Here is a 22,296-nt window from a genome sequence, read left to right on the forward strand (position 1 = left end):
GAAAAAAAATTTTGCTTTTGTCAATAGGATATAAACACCACATAATATTCCATAACAGGAATATGGTCGACAAACAAAGAAACACAAAGAAAGATGGAATATCTTATGTGGTGTTTATATCCTGTTGACAACAGCAATTTTTTTGCTTAATTTGCGTTTTTGTCTTTTGGGTTTTTTTTTGTAGTTTTCTTCTACGGACATACATGTGTTTAGCAATGGCGTATGTCCAAAAGCTTACATCAAGTCATGCACTCCCATTGCACAAATATTTCAAAGATAATTATTTTTTAATGTTTGACCATTATAATTTAGCAATTTAGAATCAATTGGTTACGAATCTCGACTTTTCCGATGTAACTGATGATTCTAGGCCAAACACAGCTTCGAAAAAATGTTATTAAGTTAAGTATAGTCTTATTTTGTAGCCAGTGTCTATGAATTACACACATCCTAAATTAATTTTTTTCTGTAACTATTTTCATTTTTTTATCTCAGTGTGTGAAATAAATGTACATACTCGCTGTGGTTAGTTTAAAGTCAAATAATTTCATAAATAAAGCTTAGTTTGGACTGTAAAATAGTAACCATAATTATAAGACCTCTACCCTGTATTTTCAGGTTAAGTAACATTCTAAAAAGAGTTTAGGTAAGAAATACCATGCAATTATAATGAAGCACGTAACTGTAGAATCGGGGCCCGTAATCGAATGTGATGGCCATGCACTAACTATCAAACTAACTGAAACAAAGCATTACTCTGTCTTCCAGATAACCACGTGTCCGTGCGGAAGTCTGCTCGAGACGCGAGCCCCAGGCAGGCGCGGATCCAAGGGGGGGCGATAGGGGCGATTGCCTCCCCCCCCCCCTTCACAAGGGAAGCAAAATCGACGATGTAGCCAAATACATAAAGACCCGCGCAATGTCTTACATGAAACCGAAATATTGATAGCTGTGTGCCACATTGACACAGAGTAACTTCACTCTGGGCATGTTTCCTTCATCCTTCAACTTTTCAGCTGTCCTGAGCTCAAGGGAAAAGCGTGGCTTGGAATGTTGGAAGGGGTGGCGGGCGACAAGCTGGGCTGTCCCGTTACTGGAGTGGAGGGTGCAGTGAGGAGAGTTGCAGTGCGACCACAACAAACCCATCCCCCCCCCCCTTTCCAAATTATACACCGCGCCAACAAATCTATAATTTTTCCGTGGGGTGTATCCCCGGACTCACCCATTTTAAATACTTTTGAAAACTACATTCGCCCCCCCCCCCCTAACATCAAACACTGGATCCTCCCCTGGTTCCAGGTCGGCAGAAAAATACGCCCACAAAAACATTCCCTTGCGTGCGGCGAAACAATAGAGCATTTGCTTGCAAAAAAAATTGGTTGTCTGTAAAGTCGGTTTACGGACGATAGTTTAACGTGACGTCATAACAAAACATTGATGAAATGATTGCATACTTTTATGAATAAAATTGAATAAAATTGAATCATATATATACACACATACCTACATATACACATACATATATGTGTGTGTGTTTAAAAGTGTGTGTACACACACACACACTTTTAAACTAGTTTTATTTTGAGCTAAACTTTTGATTTCAACATAGTTTCATGATTTCGTTTAAGAAAAACCTTCAAAGATATTTATTGACACATATATGACACGATTCACCGGATTTTAATCGTTAGCAGGGGCGGATACAGGATTGAATTCTATGGTGGTGGGGGGGGGGGGTGGTCAACCGGTAGTCTGGACCTATATATTACCTGTTTATTACGTCAGAAGTGGTATTATCCAATGCATATTTTACCCTTTTGAGGGATTTGGGGGGGGGGGGGACGTGCACCCCTGACCCCCCTTTAAATACCACTGATAGAATTTATAAAACAAACATTTAAAATAAATTAGAAAAACCATAGTAGAAATTTAAGTAAACGTTTGGCTCTCTATTACGATTTGTAATCGAGATCAATGATGGTAAGTAATTGGGATCGGTTATCGGTGATGAAGATGAATAGTAATCGGTATCGGTTATAGGTGATGATTTGTAATCGAGATAAATGATGGTTTGTTATTGGGATCGTTTATCGGTGATGAAGATGAATAGTAATAGGTATCAGTTATAGGTGATGATTTGTAATCGAGATCAATCATGGTTTGTAATTGGGATCGGTTATCGGTGATGAAGATGAATAGTAATCGGTATCGATTATAGGTATTGATTTGTAATCGAGATCAATGATGGTTTGTAATTGCCGTAGATACCTGCAAAATTCGCGATTTCAATGACCTATAGGATGGACTCCATAATATTCTATGCACTCGGGCAAATTACGCCTTCTCATTGGCTACTGACGTATAAGTCCTGTTAACTGGGATGTCCCGTGATTCGATACTTCTATCGATGAAGGTTTTTCATTGGCTCAGAGTCCTTCAGGTAAACCGTGGCCCAATCACTGAAACAGCAAAAGGTGCAAACGAATTTGGATTCTAGCCTATCGCAAAATGAATCCGCGAATTTTGCAGGTGTCTAGTAATTGGGATTGGTTATCGGTAGAAACCCCGGAAAATTCGCGGGTTCAATGACCTCCAGGATAGACTCCACCATCCTCTACACACTCGGGCAAATGCCAAACTGTTCATTGGCTCCTGACTTGCGAGTCGTCTCGACTGGGTGGTCTGTGATTCGACACTTCAATGAGTGAGGGTCTCTAATTGGCCCTCAGTCCTCCAGATTAACAGTGAACCAATGATAGAAGCAGCACTAAGGTATGATTATTTAAATTTTTTAGCATAGCACGAGATGAACCCGCGAATTTTCCGGGTCTCTAGTTATCGGTGGTGAAGATGAATAGTATCTAATCGGTAGAGACCTGCAAAATTCGCGGATTCGATGGCCTTCAGAACAGAATGCACACACCCTTGTACACCCGGGCAAATAACGCAAGTTCTTTGGCTGCCGACTTGTAAGTCGTCTCAGCTGATTTTTTTCTGTGATTCGATCCTCCTTTGGTCGAGGTTTTTTTTTTTTTTAACTGGTTGAGATTCGTCCAGATGAACAGTGAGCCGATAGCAAAAATTATCTAAGAGGTGTGTATGTGTGTTTGAATTCTAGCCTATCGCCGAATGAACCCGCGAAATTTAATCAGGTCTCTAGTAATCGGTGACTGCAAGCGGGTGTCGTGGAGGTGCCGTACCCAGGAACCTCTTGGCGCGGTGGCCGATGTGGCGCAGGCTGTCCAGGATGCCGAGGCCGCCGGCCGGCTCCGGGGGCGGCGACTCGGGGGCGGGCTGCCTCCGCCGCTCCGGGGGACTCTGCACGGGGGCCACGGTCTGCGGGGCCGGGGGCGGCGCCCGCGGCAGGGCTGTTCCTCCCCCTCCCGCCTCGGCGCTGCCGTTGAGGCGTCGGTGCGACGAGCGGCCCAGCTGCTCGGCTCCGGGGAACAGCTCGCTGTTCGCCGCGGGGTCGTCGAACACCAGGTCGTTGTCGAACTGCGGACAGAACAGGCACCCGCCGTCACGCTCTGAAGCCTCGGCTCAAACTACTTGAACGAGGTGTGTGACCAACAAGTAACGCAATTTATATATATATATATATATATTCTCGTAGGTTGTATTAGTCCGATTCGCACAATGTATTTCATTCTTGCACAGGGGCGTAGCCAGGGGCGCTTTTAGGGATTCAACCCCCCCCCCCCCTCCCTCACCCCCTTAGCAAAAAATCTTTAATTAATTTCTCATTCATCACTCAAACAAATTTCATATTAAAATTAATAAAAATTTTACCATTAGAATGTTTAAATTTAAGAACCGAAAACTGCTAAATTAGCACTATTTTACACCTTAAAATACAAATTTTCCCGGGGGAAGACCCCCGGACCCCCCGCTTTAATACAGGGGGGGGGTCGTCATGATTCTTAACACCCCCCCATACACAAATTCTGGCTACGTCACTGTTATTGCATATTGGTATAAACATGTCTTAAAAGAATCTGTACATCGTTAGCCATGATGGATGTTTCGTTTGTCAGCTGTCAAAAAAGGTTACATGTGTTTTTGAAGTAGCTTGGCTTCTACCTACTAGGTAACTGCTCTCCCTGATGATGGCAACTGCAATGTCGACCGAAACGTCGGTGAATTATTCGCCAAGGACGCGGCTACAACCCAGAAGCCAAGCTACTTCAGAGAATGGCCGTGAAAGCCTGCGAACATTAAATGTGTTTTTGGTACCACTGTCGATTTCTTATTTTGTGTAATTTTTATTTTATTTTTAAAAAACTGTATCAGAGAAATTTGTATGTAATATTGTTTTCAAGAATGGAACAAAGTGTAGCAATGTTTTTGGAAATGTAAACTATCGTCTTTTTGCGATAGGAACACGCATCTTCAGACGAGCGCTCAGGTCTAAGAAGCAAACGCAGGTCTCGCGCCAGAGAGTCGCCAGCCAAGAGACCAGCCTCAAACTACTGGTTCACTTCTCAGACCTGCTGAACGCTCGTCTGAAACTCATGAGTAGGTTTGTTTTTAATTGAGTGTTTAATAAAACAAATTTTTCACACGAATATGTCCGAGATCAGTAGACTTTCAGAAGTCCAACGTTTGCATAGGCCTATAGGAATTTAAGTAATGATTTTGGTTGAGAAAAGATAACTGAATATTTCATATTTTGGTTTTCATTTGTTTTTAATATGATAGAGTCATGTCAACTGTTTGATGTTTTCATTAAAACAAGTCATAAATACACACTTATCAATGTTATTTAATACACGAAAGACAAATGTCATGTTTGTATGAAAGACATGCTTACAACTAACACGTGTGCAAACCGGCATTGAATACAGACTTCTTGCAAACGGCTCCTGCCGCTTCTGTGTATGAAGACATGTTGGGCTAGATGTGGGAGGAAATGCATTTTATGATGGCCCACTGTAAGGGTTACCAATAATCCTGCCAAATAAACATTCTGTAACCCTATGTACCTTAGTTGCTGTCTTATTCTGTCTACAATAGTTTTTCTTTTCCTACTTTCAAATCCTGGTAGGGAGGGGTCCGGACAACCCCCGCCCCGGGCAATGTTCCAGTCGTTACAGTCTGGTGTATTTATTACTAGACTCCAGCCTGTTATCCCCGCGGGGAATGGTTAGTTATTTTCGCGGGAGGTCAGTTGTAAACCAGTCACGAGCTCAACACTTCGTGAATAAATATACGTGTGCTCATCGTATAAATAATAGTTCACGAGCATTGACTTCGAGATGGGGGGGAAAAAAAAGTCTAAAAGCTGCCGAGTCTTACAGACGGCCGTGCCTAAAGTACAAGAAGTTGTTGGTGGGGGGGGGGGGGGGGGCAGAAGTTGGCGGGAATGAGTCACCCCCGGCCCAGACCCACTTGTCTCGCTAGCAGCTTCTCGCCCGAGGCCCGCGCCGCCAGACGGCCAATCACAGGCCTCGACACGCCGATAAACCAGCGCTCGTAAAGATAACTGGGTTCACTGCTCGCTGCCGGCACGATCCTCTGTCGGTGCAGAACAGGTGGGTCTACAGAAGAGAAACGAAGTTCTTTGAGCGGCTTTACTTTCAGCGAACACAGAGGTCACGTGCAACGAACACAATGCAGGAAAGTTACGATTAGGAAAGGAACCAAAAAAAAAAAATACAAAAGATTCCTTTGGAAACCAGTTGCTAGTATGTACAAACCATTCCTATGGTTATTTTTGCATATCTGAAATACGTTTTTCGATATAATACTGACTTTTTTCATGTACCTAGTGGACCAGTTCCCGACACTAGTTCAGATCCGTAATGGTGAAGGTAGGATAATTTACCTAATAGTTTTCTAGCGACTTGACGTTTCAATTCATCAAGCTGAACGTAATGATGTTTAGACTCGTGCAACATTAGACTGGGTTCATAAACCATGCAACGATTCCAACATCGCAACACAACATGCAACCAAAGCTAGAAAATCACAAGTAGTTTATAGAGCACGCATGTCGCAAGACGTTTCCAACCCTTAACTTAAAATTTTATAACAGTATAAACCAATTGATAATTCATATCAAACATGGAAACAAACGATATTGTCAAATATTTGATTTAAAAGTGTTAATTCCTTTCAGTGTGTTTAAGTTTAAGTGAAAAACGTTATTTATGTATTAAAAAGAACAGTCAAAATGTCGGGGTATTAGGAAATTATTATTTTAAACGCAAAACAAAACGTAAGAAAGTTGGAAGTTCAAAAATACTTTCGGTGTGTTATTGCGTCTTGCGTAATTTATAAACTGGTACTCTGAAAAGTGGTTGTTGGAACTTTTTGCGTCTTGCGATCTTACGTTATTGCGTAGTTTATAAAATAGGCATTTGTAACCCAGACTTTTCTGTTCCCAATGGCTAAATGAGTTTTATTGACTATTTATTACGTTGTCTGATCATATTCAGTACTATAATTAGGTTTTTTTGGTATGATTAAAATAATAGTTATCCTTTTTGAGAAGTATTCGTGTGTTTGCAAGATGTTTTATGATCATAATTTACACAGTTTCATGCTTTTATGATTCGCTAGCTTTATGTTGCATAAGACACTTAAAAGTTAATAATACCCGTTCATTTATTTGTGCAGTTACGTTTTTATGTGCTTTCACGTTTTTTATAAGTATTACTTTTTTATTCACGTATTGTTTGGCTGATATTTTACCGTCTAATTTTGTGATTGGGTGGAAATTACGTCACACGGGCACCTTTGTCTTTCTCGGAAGAGAAGGGTGGCTGGCCATGGAGTCAGTCAGCGTCTGTGCGAGGTACCGGTAGGCAGACACCCCACATCATTCTGTGGGCCCCGTTGCTAGTAGTCATGATGCCCCCCCCCCCCCCCCCGTTTTTTTTCTAACAGAGATAAAAAAATGTTTTTTCCCTTATGTACATTGTTTAAGTTTATTTTCTTTTTAAACCTTTTCACAATTATTTTTAAAACACATTAAAACTAGTTTTAAGTCAGTGTTTCGATTGTCAACGTAAATTTATTTTGAATAATGGCAAACAAATGAGTGTAAGTGTTCTGCACTGTCAACACGTCAATTGGTGGTGGTTTTGTTACTCACAGTTGTAGATTCAGACACGTTCTGTACGCACAGCATATTCCGAATAATATTACTCAGGTGTAATATTTCATCGGTAACTAAATTTAGTCCTTACTGTTTAATTGTTTTCTATGATTTATTTAAAATTGTCTACTTTTTTGTTTTAACTTCTTTTTCTTTCCTTCGCAGGCCCCCTAGACCCATGGGCCCCGTTGCCATAGCAACGGTAGCACCGGCCATGTGGGGGCCCTGCCGGTAAGGTCGCGTGTCGGGCGGTGGCTCACAAGACACATAGTAAAATACTGACGTGGTGAATTGAGAACATGGCGGCTGTGGTCCGGGCTACGCACGGACTTGAAACCTTACCCGGATCTTTTAAATTATAATTCGTTAGACCTCAGTCGTCGTCGGTTAATGGCCCAAAGCAAGTGAGTGAGTTAACTTCGCCACTGTTCCGAGAACTGAGTCTCCTTCGGCTTGTACCGCGATTCGCAAGCAACCACGGGATTTACTCGCGAACAGCATTTAATGTTCGTTTCTCGATACCTACGAACAGGAAATTCGTGTTTTGAGTCAGTGAAGGTGGTTTTTTTTTTTGTGCCAACAGTTTGTATTTTAGACATGTTTTTTTTTGTTTGCTATGTCTTAATGGTGGCGGCCATGGTGGAGTTTTGCGTAATGGATAAATTTAAAAATAAAAAGTGGAATGTCGTTTGTGTCCGAGAGACCTTATAACTTATAACAGGAATCAATCACCGACAGTAACAGTTGTCTTTAAAATTACTTTTTTTTTTCTTCAGCGCCTAACTGAATTGTTCCGAGTGTTCACGAATGTAAACTCCACACCATTGTTGAGCTAGCCGGAGGTGTGGAGCGTCACAAGGACCCGACTCTGTCTCCCGTGGGCGACGCAAGGATATATTTTTTGGGGGGGACTTCAATTGATCTAGTTGTTGAGGAATATCCATCCCCTGGGAAAAAAAGCGGGGGGTCCGGGGGTTCTCCCCCAGGAAAATTTGGGGTTTGAAGGTGCAAAAAGGTGGTTTATAGGCATTTTTCTTTCCTAAATATTCTAATTATAGTTGGTTGCAATATATAATTTATTTTTTATAAAAAATATTTTCAGATAACAAATTTGTAAAAACACAGTTAACATATCTGTATTCGATATCGGACCTGATTTTGATTTTACACGAAGATCGAATTAAAAAGTGCTCACATTACCACGATTGGACTAAATGCACCATGCGCCACATATGGGTTCTATCACAGAAATCATATTTTTAATATAACTACGAAACTAAATATATTATTGGAGGGGACGAAATTGAAGACTTTTGTTATTGGGGGGGGGGCGTGTCCCCCCCCCCCCCGGTTGCGACGCCCATGCAGTGTCTCCTGCTGCGGCGCGCATTGAACCTAGGCCCGACCGTTTCCCTTCATCGCGACGCCTCCCTGTGTGTGACCCCGCGCGGTGCAGAACCGCGCACGGCCATCAGACATCAGACCCGAGGCGACGCCTAGTTCTGGACTGCTCTGTTGGCCATTAGATAAGGCAACGGCGTGTGACATGTGAGTTAACCATGACGGAAGCTTCTAGAATGCTCCTTCGAACGTGGACTTGGATGAACGCACTACTGATGCGGGTGGTCGCTTTCATTCCTCGTACTTTTTTTTGGGTGGTGGGGGGGGGGGGGGAAAGAGAAACAAGGAAGGCTTCGCCTCTTGAACGCGGAAACGCGAGAGAATCAAGAGGAGGAGGAGGAGAAGAGGAAAGCTGAAGAGAGTGGGAAAAAGATGAGAAATCGCCTACCGACTTAACCAAATAAAAAAAAAAAAAAAATCGGCCGCTCCCCCTCAACCCCATTAAACAATGGAACAAGCATTCATCTGAAAGCCGGCACCTCAGGGCTTGTGTAAGGAATAAGACCGACCCACGCCTACCAGACACGCGGTTACAGTGTAGTTGTGGAGGAAGAAGGGGGAAAGGGGGGTATGTTTTCCAGTCCATGCGCAGACGTGCGTGTCTGGGGTACCAACCAACCCGCCCTCTCAGAGGCGTCTCGAAAATTGAGCAATTTTGCTGTCCCCTCTCTGCCAACCCTCCGCAACTTCCCATCCTTTTTTTTTTTCGTTCTTTCTTTGTTTCATCGGCGCCGCCTACTGGCTCGCTTGTCCCTCTGGGCGTAACGACGGCAGCACCGCGAGGAAACCTCGCCACCACGCAATCTCCTGGACTCTCTGCGAGTCGAACGTGTGTCAACTGCTCCACAGCAGCAGCATTTTAACGCAGACTGATGAAAAACTTACCCACTGTGATCGTTGATAGAATATTTTTTTCATTCGTTTTTATTCGTCAACAGCGACGTCATTAGATGGCAGAACACAATGACTCAGACCTGTTGGTGGCCGACTTCACTCATTTAGAGGGACAAATTTTTTTTTTTTTTCCTAATTCAAGTGCAAGAAATGCCCGTCCCTGAACAATGTGTAAATTTCAATACAGCAATTACTAATCATCTACATATTTTCCAAGAGTACCGTTCAATGTAATGTTTTAATGGATCATACATTTTAATTAGGCCTGCGAATATTAAAATACTTGAATACGAATGATTATTTGACTTGACTTCGAATACTAACACTTATAAATAGCGTACCTTGTGATTTTGTTGTATACAGTTACCTGCTGAGGTTAAGTCAGGGCCAGACAATTACAAATAATGATGTTGATTTTTTTCGACAGCAATTTATGTCATAAATATTTTCTACATAGCCTAATAAATAAAATATGTCACATGTGATGAAAAAACGAAAAAAAGTCCTTTAATAATAATATTTACGAAAAATTTGTTTTACTGTTTTAAAAAGTTATACAGAATTGGCTGAGTTGGAATAAATAAATATATATATATATATATATATATATATATATTTATTCCAACTCAGCCAATTCTGTATGTATATATATATATATTAATATTAATATTTCTGTAAGAGCTCTATGGTTTCTAAACAATTCTGACACTGTAATCCACAAATTCGCAAACAAAGACGGCTAATACACGACCATAAATACCTAATAATATTCCTTTGTTGAAAGACGCTTCAACCATGGCCTACAGCTTTGGCTAGAAAACATGAACAACCGAACACGAGTCCTCTGGAATGCAAATCCTGCGTTTTAGCTCTGCTCCACCTCGCTACATAATTTGTAAGTAATTATACCTACTGTTTTAATTGGCTTAAAATAAAAACTGGTCAAACAGTATTTTTAGACTTAACATATAACGAATACTGCTGCTTGAAACACAAACAAAAATTCCTGATGCAGACCAAAAAGACAAATCGCCAGTTCGTAGCAACTAATTTTTCACTCATTGAAATAAAAGTCGATTTTTTTTTTTTTTTTTTTTTTAAAGTATCGAATAAGAACTCTTCCAACATGAGCGAGGGAGTTTGAAAATCACAGTAACTGTAGCAGGACGATAGTGTTTCACGTGTCACAGTAAAATATGTCTCCAACTATATTTGACAATAAAGCTGGACGGAAATGGCTTCCAAATTTAAAAAAAAAAAGTCACACTATCAAAGAGAATTTTTGGTTAGCTATCTCAAACTTTTCGATTTTAATCTCGTTTTGAAATTTTAATAACACATCACAGTGCTGGGTGGAAATTTTAAACTTGTTATGCTATTTGTGAATTTATAATTTTTTTCGCGCATATAAATTTCGTTACATACCTACTAAAAAATGCTCAGTAATTTTTATAAAGTATAGTAACATAATTTCCTTTTCGTACACATTAAATTATTTAGCATACGACATTCATACTAGATTTCAGTTATTTCAATTTTATAACTTCATGTGTAATTCGCCATTTTAAATATTCATTGTGACAGAAACTGATTTCATTTCCGTTTTCCATTGACACGATTTTGATTGGCTGATTGCGTTCGGCATCCAGCATATTTTTGAACCTGTCCTGTGTGCAAAAAAATATTTAATGGAGAATCAAGTCATGGAACAAGTGACGTTTTCGGCGACGTTTATGACCCTGCAACACGGTGATAGGTGTTTGACGCGGAAGTTTGACAGTGTGACATCGGCAGCGACCGGAGGGCGGGATATGACGCCCCAAGTGCACAGAACTGTGGTTCCGTGGACGAGACGCCGAGAGCCGTCGCGGCCCGCCCCGGCTCCCCTCTGGACACCCTGAGGCTCGACTGCACGGCGCTATTGTTCCGGGGCGGAGTCGTTACGGCCCTTTCTGCCGTCAGCGCCCCGCCGAAGACAAACGACGGCAGCCAGTTCCCCCCCCCCCCTCCTCCTCATCATCACCACCGGCGGCGAGTACACGCACGGTCACGCACGGCCGGTCTTCCTTCTCCACGACAGCCGCGCCGTCTGGTCCCGCCACAGGGCGTAACTACAGCTGCAAGACCGAGACGGGGACGCACCACAACGCCGAAATGCCAAATTGACCACAACGCCGACAGCTAGAAAACTGCTGTGTACCACAACGCCAAATTATCACAACGCCGAAAAATGCCATTGCAGGACTGCCACAAAGGTTAGGTTAGGTTAGACTAGGTTAGGTTAGACTAGGTTAGGTTAGACTAGGTTATGTTAGACTAGGTTAGGTTAGGTTAGGTTAGGCTAGGATAGGCTAGGTTAGGTTAGGTTATATTACGCTAGGTTTGGTTAGGTTATGTAAGGTTAGGTTTGATTGTGGATTTCGGCGTTAAGGTACATTTAAGAAACACACACACAAATTCATTCAGTTGTTATTTCGGCGTTGTGGTACACAGCAGTTTTCTAGCTGTCGGCGTTGTGGTCAATTTGGCATTCTGCGTTATGGTATTTCGGCGTTGTGGTAACGACCCGCCCGAGACCTGTGTCTTCAATCTCGTGCTCGACAATCGCTCCCACTCGCGCGCAGTCGGACAGGGCGTGTCGAGGTGATGACGTACCGAAAACCGTGACCAACGTATTGTAAAGAAAACAGCGGCGCGAATTCATGTATCATATTTGAGTATTTTGCTTGACTAAAACAACACAGATGGCAGCAGCAGTGCTGGACGGCATGTTTACTAATTACAGCACACTTATATAATACTTGCGCGCTTTTCGTATGTGCGTACTCACACACTTAGTCGCGTACTTCCTCACTCAGATACTTTCACACATTCTTAAACACCTTAACACCTGTACATTCGCCTGTACGCTTGCAAATCTCACACTTATATTGCGGCCAACTCCGCTCTCGTAAATTTGAGTCAAACTCGGGGAGAGGGGAGGAGGGTAGAATCAATTTACGGCTGTCGTCAGACAAGGGCAAAGCGTTTACATAAAAAGTTCGCTGTTTTGAAGAAAAAAAAGTCATCTAGAGTGAATCCCTACAAGAAAGAAGAGCTGACTCTAGCCCCTTCAAACTCTCCCTCGTAATGTAATTTCATCACTTTCTCTTTCACTTCGCTGCCTTCATCCATGTACAGACGAACGGCTCCAAATGGTTACAAAGTCTGAGAGGTAAATTAAGCTAGGTAACTCGATTACCGGAGTTTAACGGGGCCCGAAAACAAACAACCAATGACAGACCAAGTTGCACGAGGTTCCAGAGAAACTTAAGCAGAAAATAAACGATCAAAAAAAGTGGTATTTACTATGTGCGTTAAAAAAAAAAAAAATACGAATGCTATCGCGAATGTTGTGGCACACATCACTGTTATCCTGCAAAAAAAAAAAAAAAAAAAAAAAAGCTCTTTCGAGCTGGAGAGAAAGCATTTTTATAGGCTCTTGAAGGAAAAATCATAACGTCAATAAAAGAAGCAGAATGTAAGGCTTCCGCAAGCGGGAGTTACAACCCTCCGGGCAGCGCAGGGAAGCAGTAAAACACATCGAGAGTTCGCCGAACTTTGGGTTGAGGTAAATAAATCTTCCGGTTTTCTGCCTGTCCACGTGGGGTTTGGTGTCCCTGCTGTTCTTCCCCCCTACCCCCCCAAAAAAAACCCAAGTTTTGGTTTACAGTTTTTCTGCCAATACACAGCAGGGAGCAGAGGGAACCATGTGCCTGGGGAGAAGCAGACTCCAGGCCTGACCACTGTGGCGGCGCGGCGCGGCGCGGCGTGAAGCAACTGTTTTTCGTTTTTTTTTTCCTTGGAGCTCGGTTGAGGTTTCTTTCAACGGAAGAAAATAGATAAGGGGGGAAAGATGACAAATGCCGATCGTGGGCAGCGTCGTCCGCGTGTGTTGGTTAATCGTGCACAAGTCGGGCGACTACAAGAGCGAGGAACGGTCACTCTGCTCTTCGATTCACGACCTTAAGATCTCAAACGCAAGAATGATATTTTAGATCATGCCTAGAAACGTCGCGCCATCACACATTGGGACTACACGATCGTCGCTCATACATTCTCAATTCCGCTGCTGCAACCGGCGGCAACAGTTAGTTGTCGAAGAAACGTTTAGGTGCATTTCTATCGGTGGGCTGGAACGTCATGAAGACGCGACAATTGAGTGTTACAAGGTAAGAAAATGTTTTTATGTCTTCGCCACAAGAAATCAGTCATGCGCCGCTGCCTCATTCCTGTTGATTTTAAACGACGACTGAAGACACATGCCTGGTATTTAAAAGTTGTTACAAAACGAAGCAGTTTGAAATATGAATATGTCTCTATTTATTATTAAAATTAATTATGACGAAATAAAAAGCTTTATTAAAACGTTGAAATAATAAGCATTTAAAACGCTTAAAATATGGTTTTTTCACGGGAGAAGTGATTTCAACACTAGAAAAAGCTGGATTATTTTTACATGAATTATATATGACGTGTAATTTTTTAATCCTCATCTAATATTTAAGTCCGATTATAGTAATAACTTTCAGTACGTCCGAACAAATCCCGCACATGTCTGCTCGCACTGTGTCGATCCGAGATCATTTTCATGAACCGCCGCGTGGGTCAAGTAATCTGGCAGTTCCCAAAGAGCTTCGTTCGACGCTTAAAACACCACGGTACAACAGAAAATGGGGGTCCAACCATGATCGTGAAAGGAGATTGCGCTTGAAATGTAATGGCGCACCTACCCACAGGAGACTAAACTCGCGAAAGAACTGGGGGTCTATCTTCGGTTCATACATCTTATATCGATTGCGGACGAATTATTTCTTCTTCAACATCTCTAGCTTGTCATTGTGTCTTACCGTTTCTAACGACTTCGGAATAATACATTGCAATTGGTTTACAAAAAAAAATTAACGTGTGTAAACCAAACTAAAATGAAAGGATCTTGTGTAATTTGTTGACTTTCCCATTCAAATATATCTTCAAACGGCACTACAAGTTGTGAGTTAGGGTATGATTAAAATGGATCAGGACGTTGATTCATTTTCTCCGACAAAATAAAATTCAATTTTGTAAAATATTTGAAAGAAAAAAGAATAAAGTTTGCAAGCCATGCGAAAACCAAGCAACAAAAATAACTACTGTAAAATGGAATAACTCTGTTTCGAACGGAAACATGGATTACATGTTATTTTTCAACAAGTTAATCATGATAACGGGCGGTGAGTATGTTTAGTTTTTTTTTTTTTTTTTTTTAATAGCCGTGAGGTTTTATCGTGCTGCAGAGCAGTTCATGCACCGAGCCGAACGGCCCGTCTGAATAAAAAAAACAAACAATAATCGTGACTCTCTGGAGGGTCGATTAGCCGATACGAAGCAGTGACGAGACCTCGAATGCACGCCACCGAAGTAAACCGTCGAAACGGTAAATTACAGCCTATTGGCTTGTGCTCCTCCGCGGGGCTATTTGTCACGCCCGCGGCGCACATAACCTATAAATCTCCTCCGCGGCGGGAACACAGCCTCCGATTAATGTCTACACCGTGGAGTGCGGAGGGGGGAAAGGGTTAGGGGGGCGGCACGAATCAAGAGCGCGGCGGAAGAAGACGGGAGTGAAAACTCGACTCGGTCGTTGCGAAGATGAACTGCCCGCTGCCCCGGTTGTCGGGACGAACACGAGCCGCTATTCCCGCCTGGATTCCGGCCAAGCGCCAGCAAACACGTCTCTTTCCCGCCTTCTCTTCCAGAGGCAGTCGGGAGAAGCGACTATTATCTGTGAAACCGAGTATATTTGTTTCGATTTTCGAATTGAAATCCCTTTACAGCCGGTGTCATCGCAGCGTAACGCAAACGTAACGTCCTAAACGAAACGAAAACGTTCAACGATCAGGAGAGCAGTGCTCAAAGGCGGAAAAGAAGGAAGGGACTCGGGAGTGGGGCGTTCGATGGTATGTTTTCATTATATCATATTTGCATACTTGCTCTCACTTCTAAAGGGCGTCACACACGATCAGTCCAGCTCCCAGTTCGGACTGCTCAGCCTGAGCTGACAGTTTGGACTGAACTGAGGCCTTCCCCAAACACACGATCAGGCTTGTGATTGCTATTGCTGTTGTATGCATCGTTTCATCGTAGCATATGGACGAAAATTTGGACGTTTAGTTAGAAAAAAAAAGGGGGGGGAATAAATTGCAAAGTAGAGCATAAACAAAGATGTCTGCCCCGACACTCAGCTGATGGACGGATGGACCGATTGTTTGGACTGACAGTTTGGACTGGGGAGACGCTGTTCACACACACGGCAGTTCGGACCGAGTGCTCTCGAGCCCGCGGTCAGATCTCATGGAAAGCCATCAGTTCGTCAGTCCATCAGTTCCGACTTCTCAGTCCATCCTCCTTGCTCACACACGACAGTTTCAAGCGTTAATTCCGAAATCACAGTTTGGACTGATCTTGTGTGGCGGCCAAGAGGCCACGTGATATTTTTTTCCATCTAGTCTCGTAGCAAACAAATATAACAAATACACAAAAACAATACAGAACCCCCAGGTCGTCAGCAAGGTCGCTAGAGACTGCGACACTCAAAGAAGGAATCTTCCATGACCTGAATAAAGTATAAGGATTCATCATATAATTTTCCTGTAGTTATCTCAGGACACAATGGAAAGCAGAGATCTGGTTGGTCGGACCTGGTTTCGAACCTGTGTAATGCCATACATAACCACTGCGCCATCTCACCCCATGCAGATTTTCCAAAATACTGATTCGCAACGTAACAACAAATATAACAGTTTACCCATCACAATGCACTGTACACGATATATAAAAATGCTTCATCTGAACAAGCGATTACCGTAGTCTACAAATTTATGATAAACATGTATGAGGAATTCACTACCCTATTTTCACATTCGGCCTTGTGTGATGTTTTCTCTACCAAAATTAATGCAACTGTAGTATTACATTTTTTCAACACGTGGATATAGGTATTTATAATTTAAAACGTCGTGTAAATTATAAACGAAAAACAGAACTATATCATCTTTTTGCTAATAGCTGTCAAGAAAATTTATTAATTTTTTTATTACTTAAAATTTAACTGTGGGAAAGGGAATATTGAGGCCAAAAATTAGACCTGTTTTACAAGGAAAACATCCATGTTTATACTACTTTAATAATATATCTATAGTGTATATAAATGTGTATAGAGTAAATAAATAATTTATATACAACTTTAATATTATATGCATGGTGCTTACAGAATTATTTCCTGAAAATGAAAGGGGAAGACGGCACAGAATGACAAAACGCACAAGTTAATTTTCAAAATATTGTTGCGGGTGGGAAAATAGGTTCGAAAATGATAGCCCTATTATTTAAATACAAATGTATCCATTAATCACTATATACACTGTAAATTAAACTATAACACTTAAAATGTCTGTTCACAAATTAATCTCTTTCATTCAGTCCACAGTTGACTCCCCCCACTGGAGTTCGGCTCGACAGTGGCTCTCTCTACTGCTCGTGTGTTACCTCGCACCTCTGTCCCAGCACACTGCCTCGCACTGCTCACTGTCCGTCGCACACAACACAGTCCCTATGCTCCAGTCTCCGCACACGAGGCCCGTCTCTCGTCGTCTGCCAAGGGATCACTTGCTCTTTTCACTTGACTGCCTCGGAGGCTGCCATCGCCATTTTTATACCCCTCAGCCCCCTTCTGGAGTGGTCTCGCACCCCTTTGAAGTGTCGCGTCATCAGGTCTACTTGACACTCCAAGATCCCAGAACACTGGCGTCCTAGTTACGCCCCTCACAGCAATCGGTGCTGTAGGAATGTACCAAGCCCTCCAGAGTCGCTGATAGTGCAATGAGAAAGCGCCAAGGAAGAGGGGTGACGTGGAGGGGAGGGGGAGGGCAGGGTAGCGAGGCGCCGTTGATAACCCGATTAAGCGTGTAGCGCTAATGTACCACATCCCACCCGCGGGCTAACGGACCGATGGGCTGCCTCGTGGCCTTGTCTCGTAAAAATATAATTTCAAGTATTGTATTTTATATTCGTGGCTCTAGCAGCTGTAAAACTTTAGAGGAATTTTTGTATAGTTTGTATTTCTAGTTGCAGACATAAAGAGAAAAAACTAGATATTTTTAGAAATACTATTAACGTTCTTCCCTTACGGAAGACTTTGCCTGCCTTATAAAACGTCATCAAAACAAGTGAGATGTTAATACAGAGAAAGCATTCAAAAAACTTATTAGAAAACCTAGGCTAAAACCACACTGAAACATCTATTCCCAGCAGCGCTCTCAAAGCGGTTATTTGCAGTTCTGTCGTATAGTGGATGGGGTGTAAGCTGAGAAACGGATCTCGAAACTCGACTGCGGTGCGGCTTTTAAATGCGAAACTTTTAGCGGCGACCAAAATATTTATCCAGGCGGCCTTTTTAGAAATGCAAAAATAAACACGTGTCTCCTTCCGGTCTTTGCTCGGGGTCATATGAGTTCGTCCTGCGCCAAAAATAAAAGCCCCACAGAAAACCCTCGCTGACAGCATCAAACTCCCCTGCCAAATGATGCTTTCTGTGGCACCAGCCGAGCAAATATTATGTTATCAAGACCCGCCTCCCTGTGGTACTCAAAAACTTTGAAAATCTACTTAGGGGAACTTGCCCCAGTGCCGGACACCTAAGGCAAAAAAATTGATTTCTTAAAACCTTTACACGGATGAAACAAATTTATATTACTAGCGATAGGTGGATATATGAGGTACAATTTTATACCAAAATAACCCGATCAAAAAAAATTTTAACAGTGTTATTTTAAGATTACAAATACCATGCTAATCAAGATATTTCAAAAACCTGTTCCCAGTACCGGACACATTATTCTTAACACAAAAATACTATATAAAGTCAACATACATTACATATAGACATAAAATACATAACTTTAAGTAACAGTTTTACTTCAAAGTGATTTTTTTTGTAATTGTTGGCAGTGTTCACACACAAAATATGCTATTTGGTCACTGTCAGCACATGCAACATGAGCCCAACCACAGCAGGTACAACACTGAACCCAGTCCTCTTCAAAATTCTCTCCACAAAGAACACACACAGTCTTTTCGTAACCATCATCCGTTGTGTTCTTTTCCTTAACTTTTCTGTTGAAATCAAGTCTTTTTTTTGCGATTGTATTTTCTGAGTTGGACTTCATTTTCGACATTCTGTTGGCCTCACTTGTTTCATTCTTTTTATTGAATAGTTGTCCTTCCTTATCTTTCAGTTTCTTCTGCTTTTGTTCTTATTTTAGTTTTTTCAGTCGCTTAATTTCTTCTTTGTCTGCCAGCAGTTTTTTATTGGGTGTAGAAGTCAAAATTTCACTTTTTTTCTCCTCTCCTTTTCCTTGAAATGATCTTCCTCTTCAAATCATCAGCAACTGGAGAAATCTTCTGAATGGCATTTTGGAAGGCCTTGGAAGTGGAGGGAACAGCCATGTCAACCAAATGTGTGTGCTGAGGTGGTATGGCCACTTGCATGTTGAAAGTTGAAGCTCTAGTCTCTTCAAGATGTTGGCCAGAGACATCACAATGGCCTACTTTTTTTTTGGTTCTGTCAGTGGACCTACACTGATGTTCGATGCTGGGAGAAAATCTTGCTCAGTGAAAATATTTTGATTCAATGGGTAGATCCCTGTACATTCGAATCCTGATTTTGCTAGATCCATTCTGCATATTTTTGAGAAAGCATTTCCTACCAATCCACAGATATCTTGTTCAGTGATTTTCAAACCTTTTCTTCCATACTTGGACATCCATGTCTCACATGCTGAATTAAATGCATTTTTGAAAGGTTTCATGACTGCTCTATCCAATGGCTGGAGCTTGTGTGTGGTATGTGGGGGTAAACTCAACATATGAACATTATGTTCCTTGGCATACAGAATGACTTGCAGGTTTTTGTGAGTGCTATGACCATCCAATACCAACAGAACTGGACTCTGTTCTGATGGGTGAACTTTCTCAACAAATGACTTCAGCCATTTCAGAAATCCTGATACTGAGATCCAACCACTTTCTTGAGCATCCAATGTGCTTCCATCTGGTGCATCTTTTGTCAATACTGTGTTCATTCGAATCCTGAGAAACACAAAAAGAGGGGGGATAAACAGATCCCCTGCAGCATTGATGCAAAGCATCACAGTTATGTTCCTTCCACGTTCACCCGATGTGAGCTTGCTAACTTGTTTTTTCCCTTTAAGAGACAAAACTTTCGATGTGTTAGAATGTACAACACTGACACCAGTTTCGTCGCAGTTGAAAATTCTGCTTGGAGGAAAAGAATACTTTCTTGTCAGCTCTTCTAATTTGGCAAAAAAGTTGTTCACCTGTTCCTGGTTCCTCTGTAGGCTTGTGGATTGAGCACAGCGCAGAGAAAATTCAGGATGGCGTTTAATGAATCCACGATAAAATTTGTTTCCTGCAGTCTTTTTCTTTTTGTTGAACTGATGTGGCAATTTCAAGTGCTCAGCTAGATCGTATGCCAAGGTTAACAGTTCTTTTTTATTAACTGGCAAGAAACAACTGTCCAGGTGTTTAAGATGTTCAAAGAGATCACTTTCTAAACTGTCATTAAATGTGTTTCGAAATCTACCCATTGAAGGTGAGAGTTTAACAGAATTACCTTGTTTGATTGCACAGACACGCTCTCCTAATGTGCTTTTAGGCACAGAAAAATGTCCAGCTGCTTCTCTAATACTGTAAATGCCCGCCAAAACACCATCTAAAGCTTTTTTCATTTTATCTTCATCCCATTTTCCTTTCTTGGCTGCTGCCATCGTTCAAAATACTCCTGAAAACAAACAATACTTATAATGTGTTTTTTTACGATATTTTATTTCTGTCCGGTACTGGGAACATAGCCACTGTCCGGTACTGGGGCCACGCGATAGTTTACAAAACATTGCAAATGACTAAAACCTAAGCGAAATTATCTCAATGTCAATACTGCTTTTTTATCTCTAAACATGTGGAATCTCAAGTAAAATATGATAAACACAATTTACTTACCTAAAGAAGGTGAAAAATTGGTTCAAAAATTAACTGTGTAGTATGAAAAACAAGCCCTCCACACTTTCCAACGAATAACTCAACTACGGCAAGAGATACGACCAAGTGGCGCTATCTATACAATTGCTTTGTGTAACTCTACCTGCCTATGACCGTCAAGTGCTGTTATCTAGCGGAGAAACTTGTAACCTTGTACTGTCCGGAACTGGGGATCGTCCGGTACTGGGGCAAGTTCCCCTACGTTTGGACAAATGGCAACTCCGCCACAAATTGGCATTCAGTCCTCGAAGTCTGCTATTGCGATGAGGAGCGCACAGCTGCAGCTATGGTCTGTCTCATCTTTAGATTGCAGTGTGCATTTAAATGGGCATTATTCACTCTCCCTTTCCAATGCACATCTGCTATTAGCGCTGTTCTTTGTTTCCGTGTACTCTGTTGTCACATACACACACACACCAACGTGTGTGTGTGCAAAGAAAAAAGTTTTTGACACTTTATAATTTTAAAAAGTTTTTAAATGTAATACCTACGGAAAAAAAAATATTTTTAAGAGTAAAATTTCAAATGAGATTTTTGGGACTTTTGGAAGTACAGTTTCTTGTTGTATTTCATCGAGACCATCATCTTATAATATTCAATTCTCTCTTCTAAGAAAATTGATCAGAAAGACACCATCTTGATTTCAACCATTTTTGTTTTTAATTATTTTTTAAATAGCTCTCAATATTAAAAAAAATTGTCGACTAAATAAATTAATTAATATAATGCCTTGTTTTAAATAGTGACTGACTGCAACAAATAGTTTCTCCTGTAAAATAATAATTTGTGTTTATAATTGATATTTTTTCTTTCATAATGTATATATTCAAATATCAAAACTATCAAATTACACTAGAAAACGAACGAATTGGTAAAATTTAAAATATAATAACGCTTATAATAATTATCGATAGAATAAGAAATAATATTAACAACCTGGGTAGTATAAATCTGGCAACAGTGGGTGCATTTTTTTGCTCAATACTGCGATCTAAGAGTGAGACAAGACTATAGTTGTGCCATAAAATGATATGCACGATACTTGGATTGGTTAGTTACAGGCTGCGAAACTACAAGGGTGCATGAAAGTTTAGGTCTTGACGCACAGAGATAAGGATACATTTGCTGAGCCGCTTCGGCGTTTGATTGGGCGCCAATTGCGCTATAAACAGCACCAGGGCGGAGTCAGTTCGTATAATTAAATTTTTAACAACATGATTTCAGATTAACTCGTGTTATACGATGGAGACAAAACCTGAATATATGGTATTTTTTATCGACTTGCTTTTATGCCAACAGTAAAAAATAAACGCAACTGATTTTAGACGTAGGCGTAACGAGCCCGGGATCCCAGCTTGAAGCTTGTTAGCTCAAAATAATGATTGAAAGAGCTCGCCCATAATATAAAAATAAAACTTTTTTTTATTGGGGAAGAAAGACTGCTTGCCATCTACATAATTCAAACACACCTCAGATCTGTGGCTTGCTGTGATCGGCCTCAGTGTGGGAAGGTCGTAATGGCGCGTAAATCAAATGCGTGATTTTCGAAGAAAAAAAAATTAATCAGAAGTTTGCGTCCGAAAACTAATGGTTGCAAAGCACGGCATGAATTCTCATTAAGTAAAGGTTAAAACAAAACAAAATAAATTCTATAGCACGAAAGCTTGACCGAGCAGTAAATCGGAATACCAAAGGGCAGGATTGTTTTGCCTTACAAATAATTAGTATAAAAAATGCTTACGTGTTTGTATTCGCAAAAGCAGAGT

The 22,296-nt window shown here is 41.4% G+C and overlaps 1 protein-coding gene across 23 annotated transcripts in view; it reads right to left on the bottom strand.

Moving 5' to 3' along the window:
- Nucleotides 1–22,296, bottom strand: part of LOC134542023 (basement membrane-specific heparan sulfate proteoglycan core protein) — a 649,742-nt gene that overhangs the window by 389,088 nt on the left and 238,358 nt on the right. For all 23 annotated transcript variants that reach the window (XM_063385818.1, XM_063385827.1, XM_063385841.1 and 20 more), the window contains exon 2: nucleotides 3,201–3,495. In XM_063385818.1, the coding sequence (XP_063241888.1) occupies nucleotides 3,201–3,495 (295 nt within the window). The remainder of the gene's footprint in view (nucleotides 1–3,200; nucleotides 3,496–22,296) is intronic.

This window comes from Bacillus rossius (assembly GCF_032445375.1).
Source record: "Bacillus rossius redtenbacheri isolate Brsri chromosome 4 unlocalized genomic scaffold, Brsri_v3 Brsri_v3_scf4_2, whole genome shotgun sequence".
Lineage (NCBI taxonomy): Eukaryota > Metazoa > Arthropoda > Insecta > Phasmatodea > Bacillidae > Bacillus > Bacillus rossius.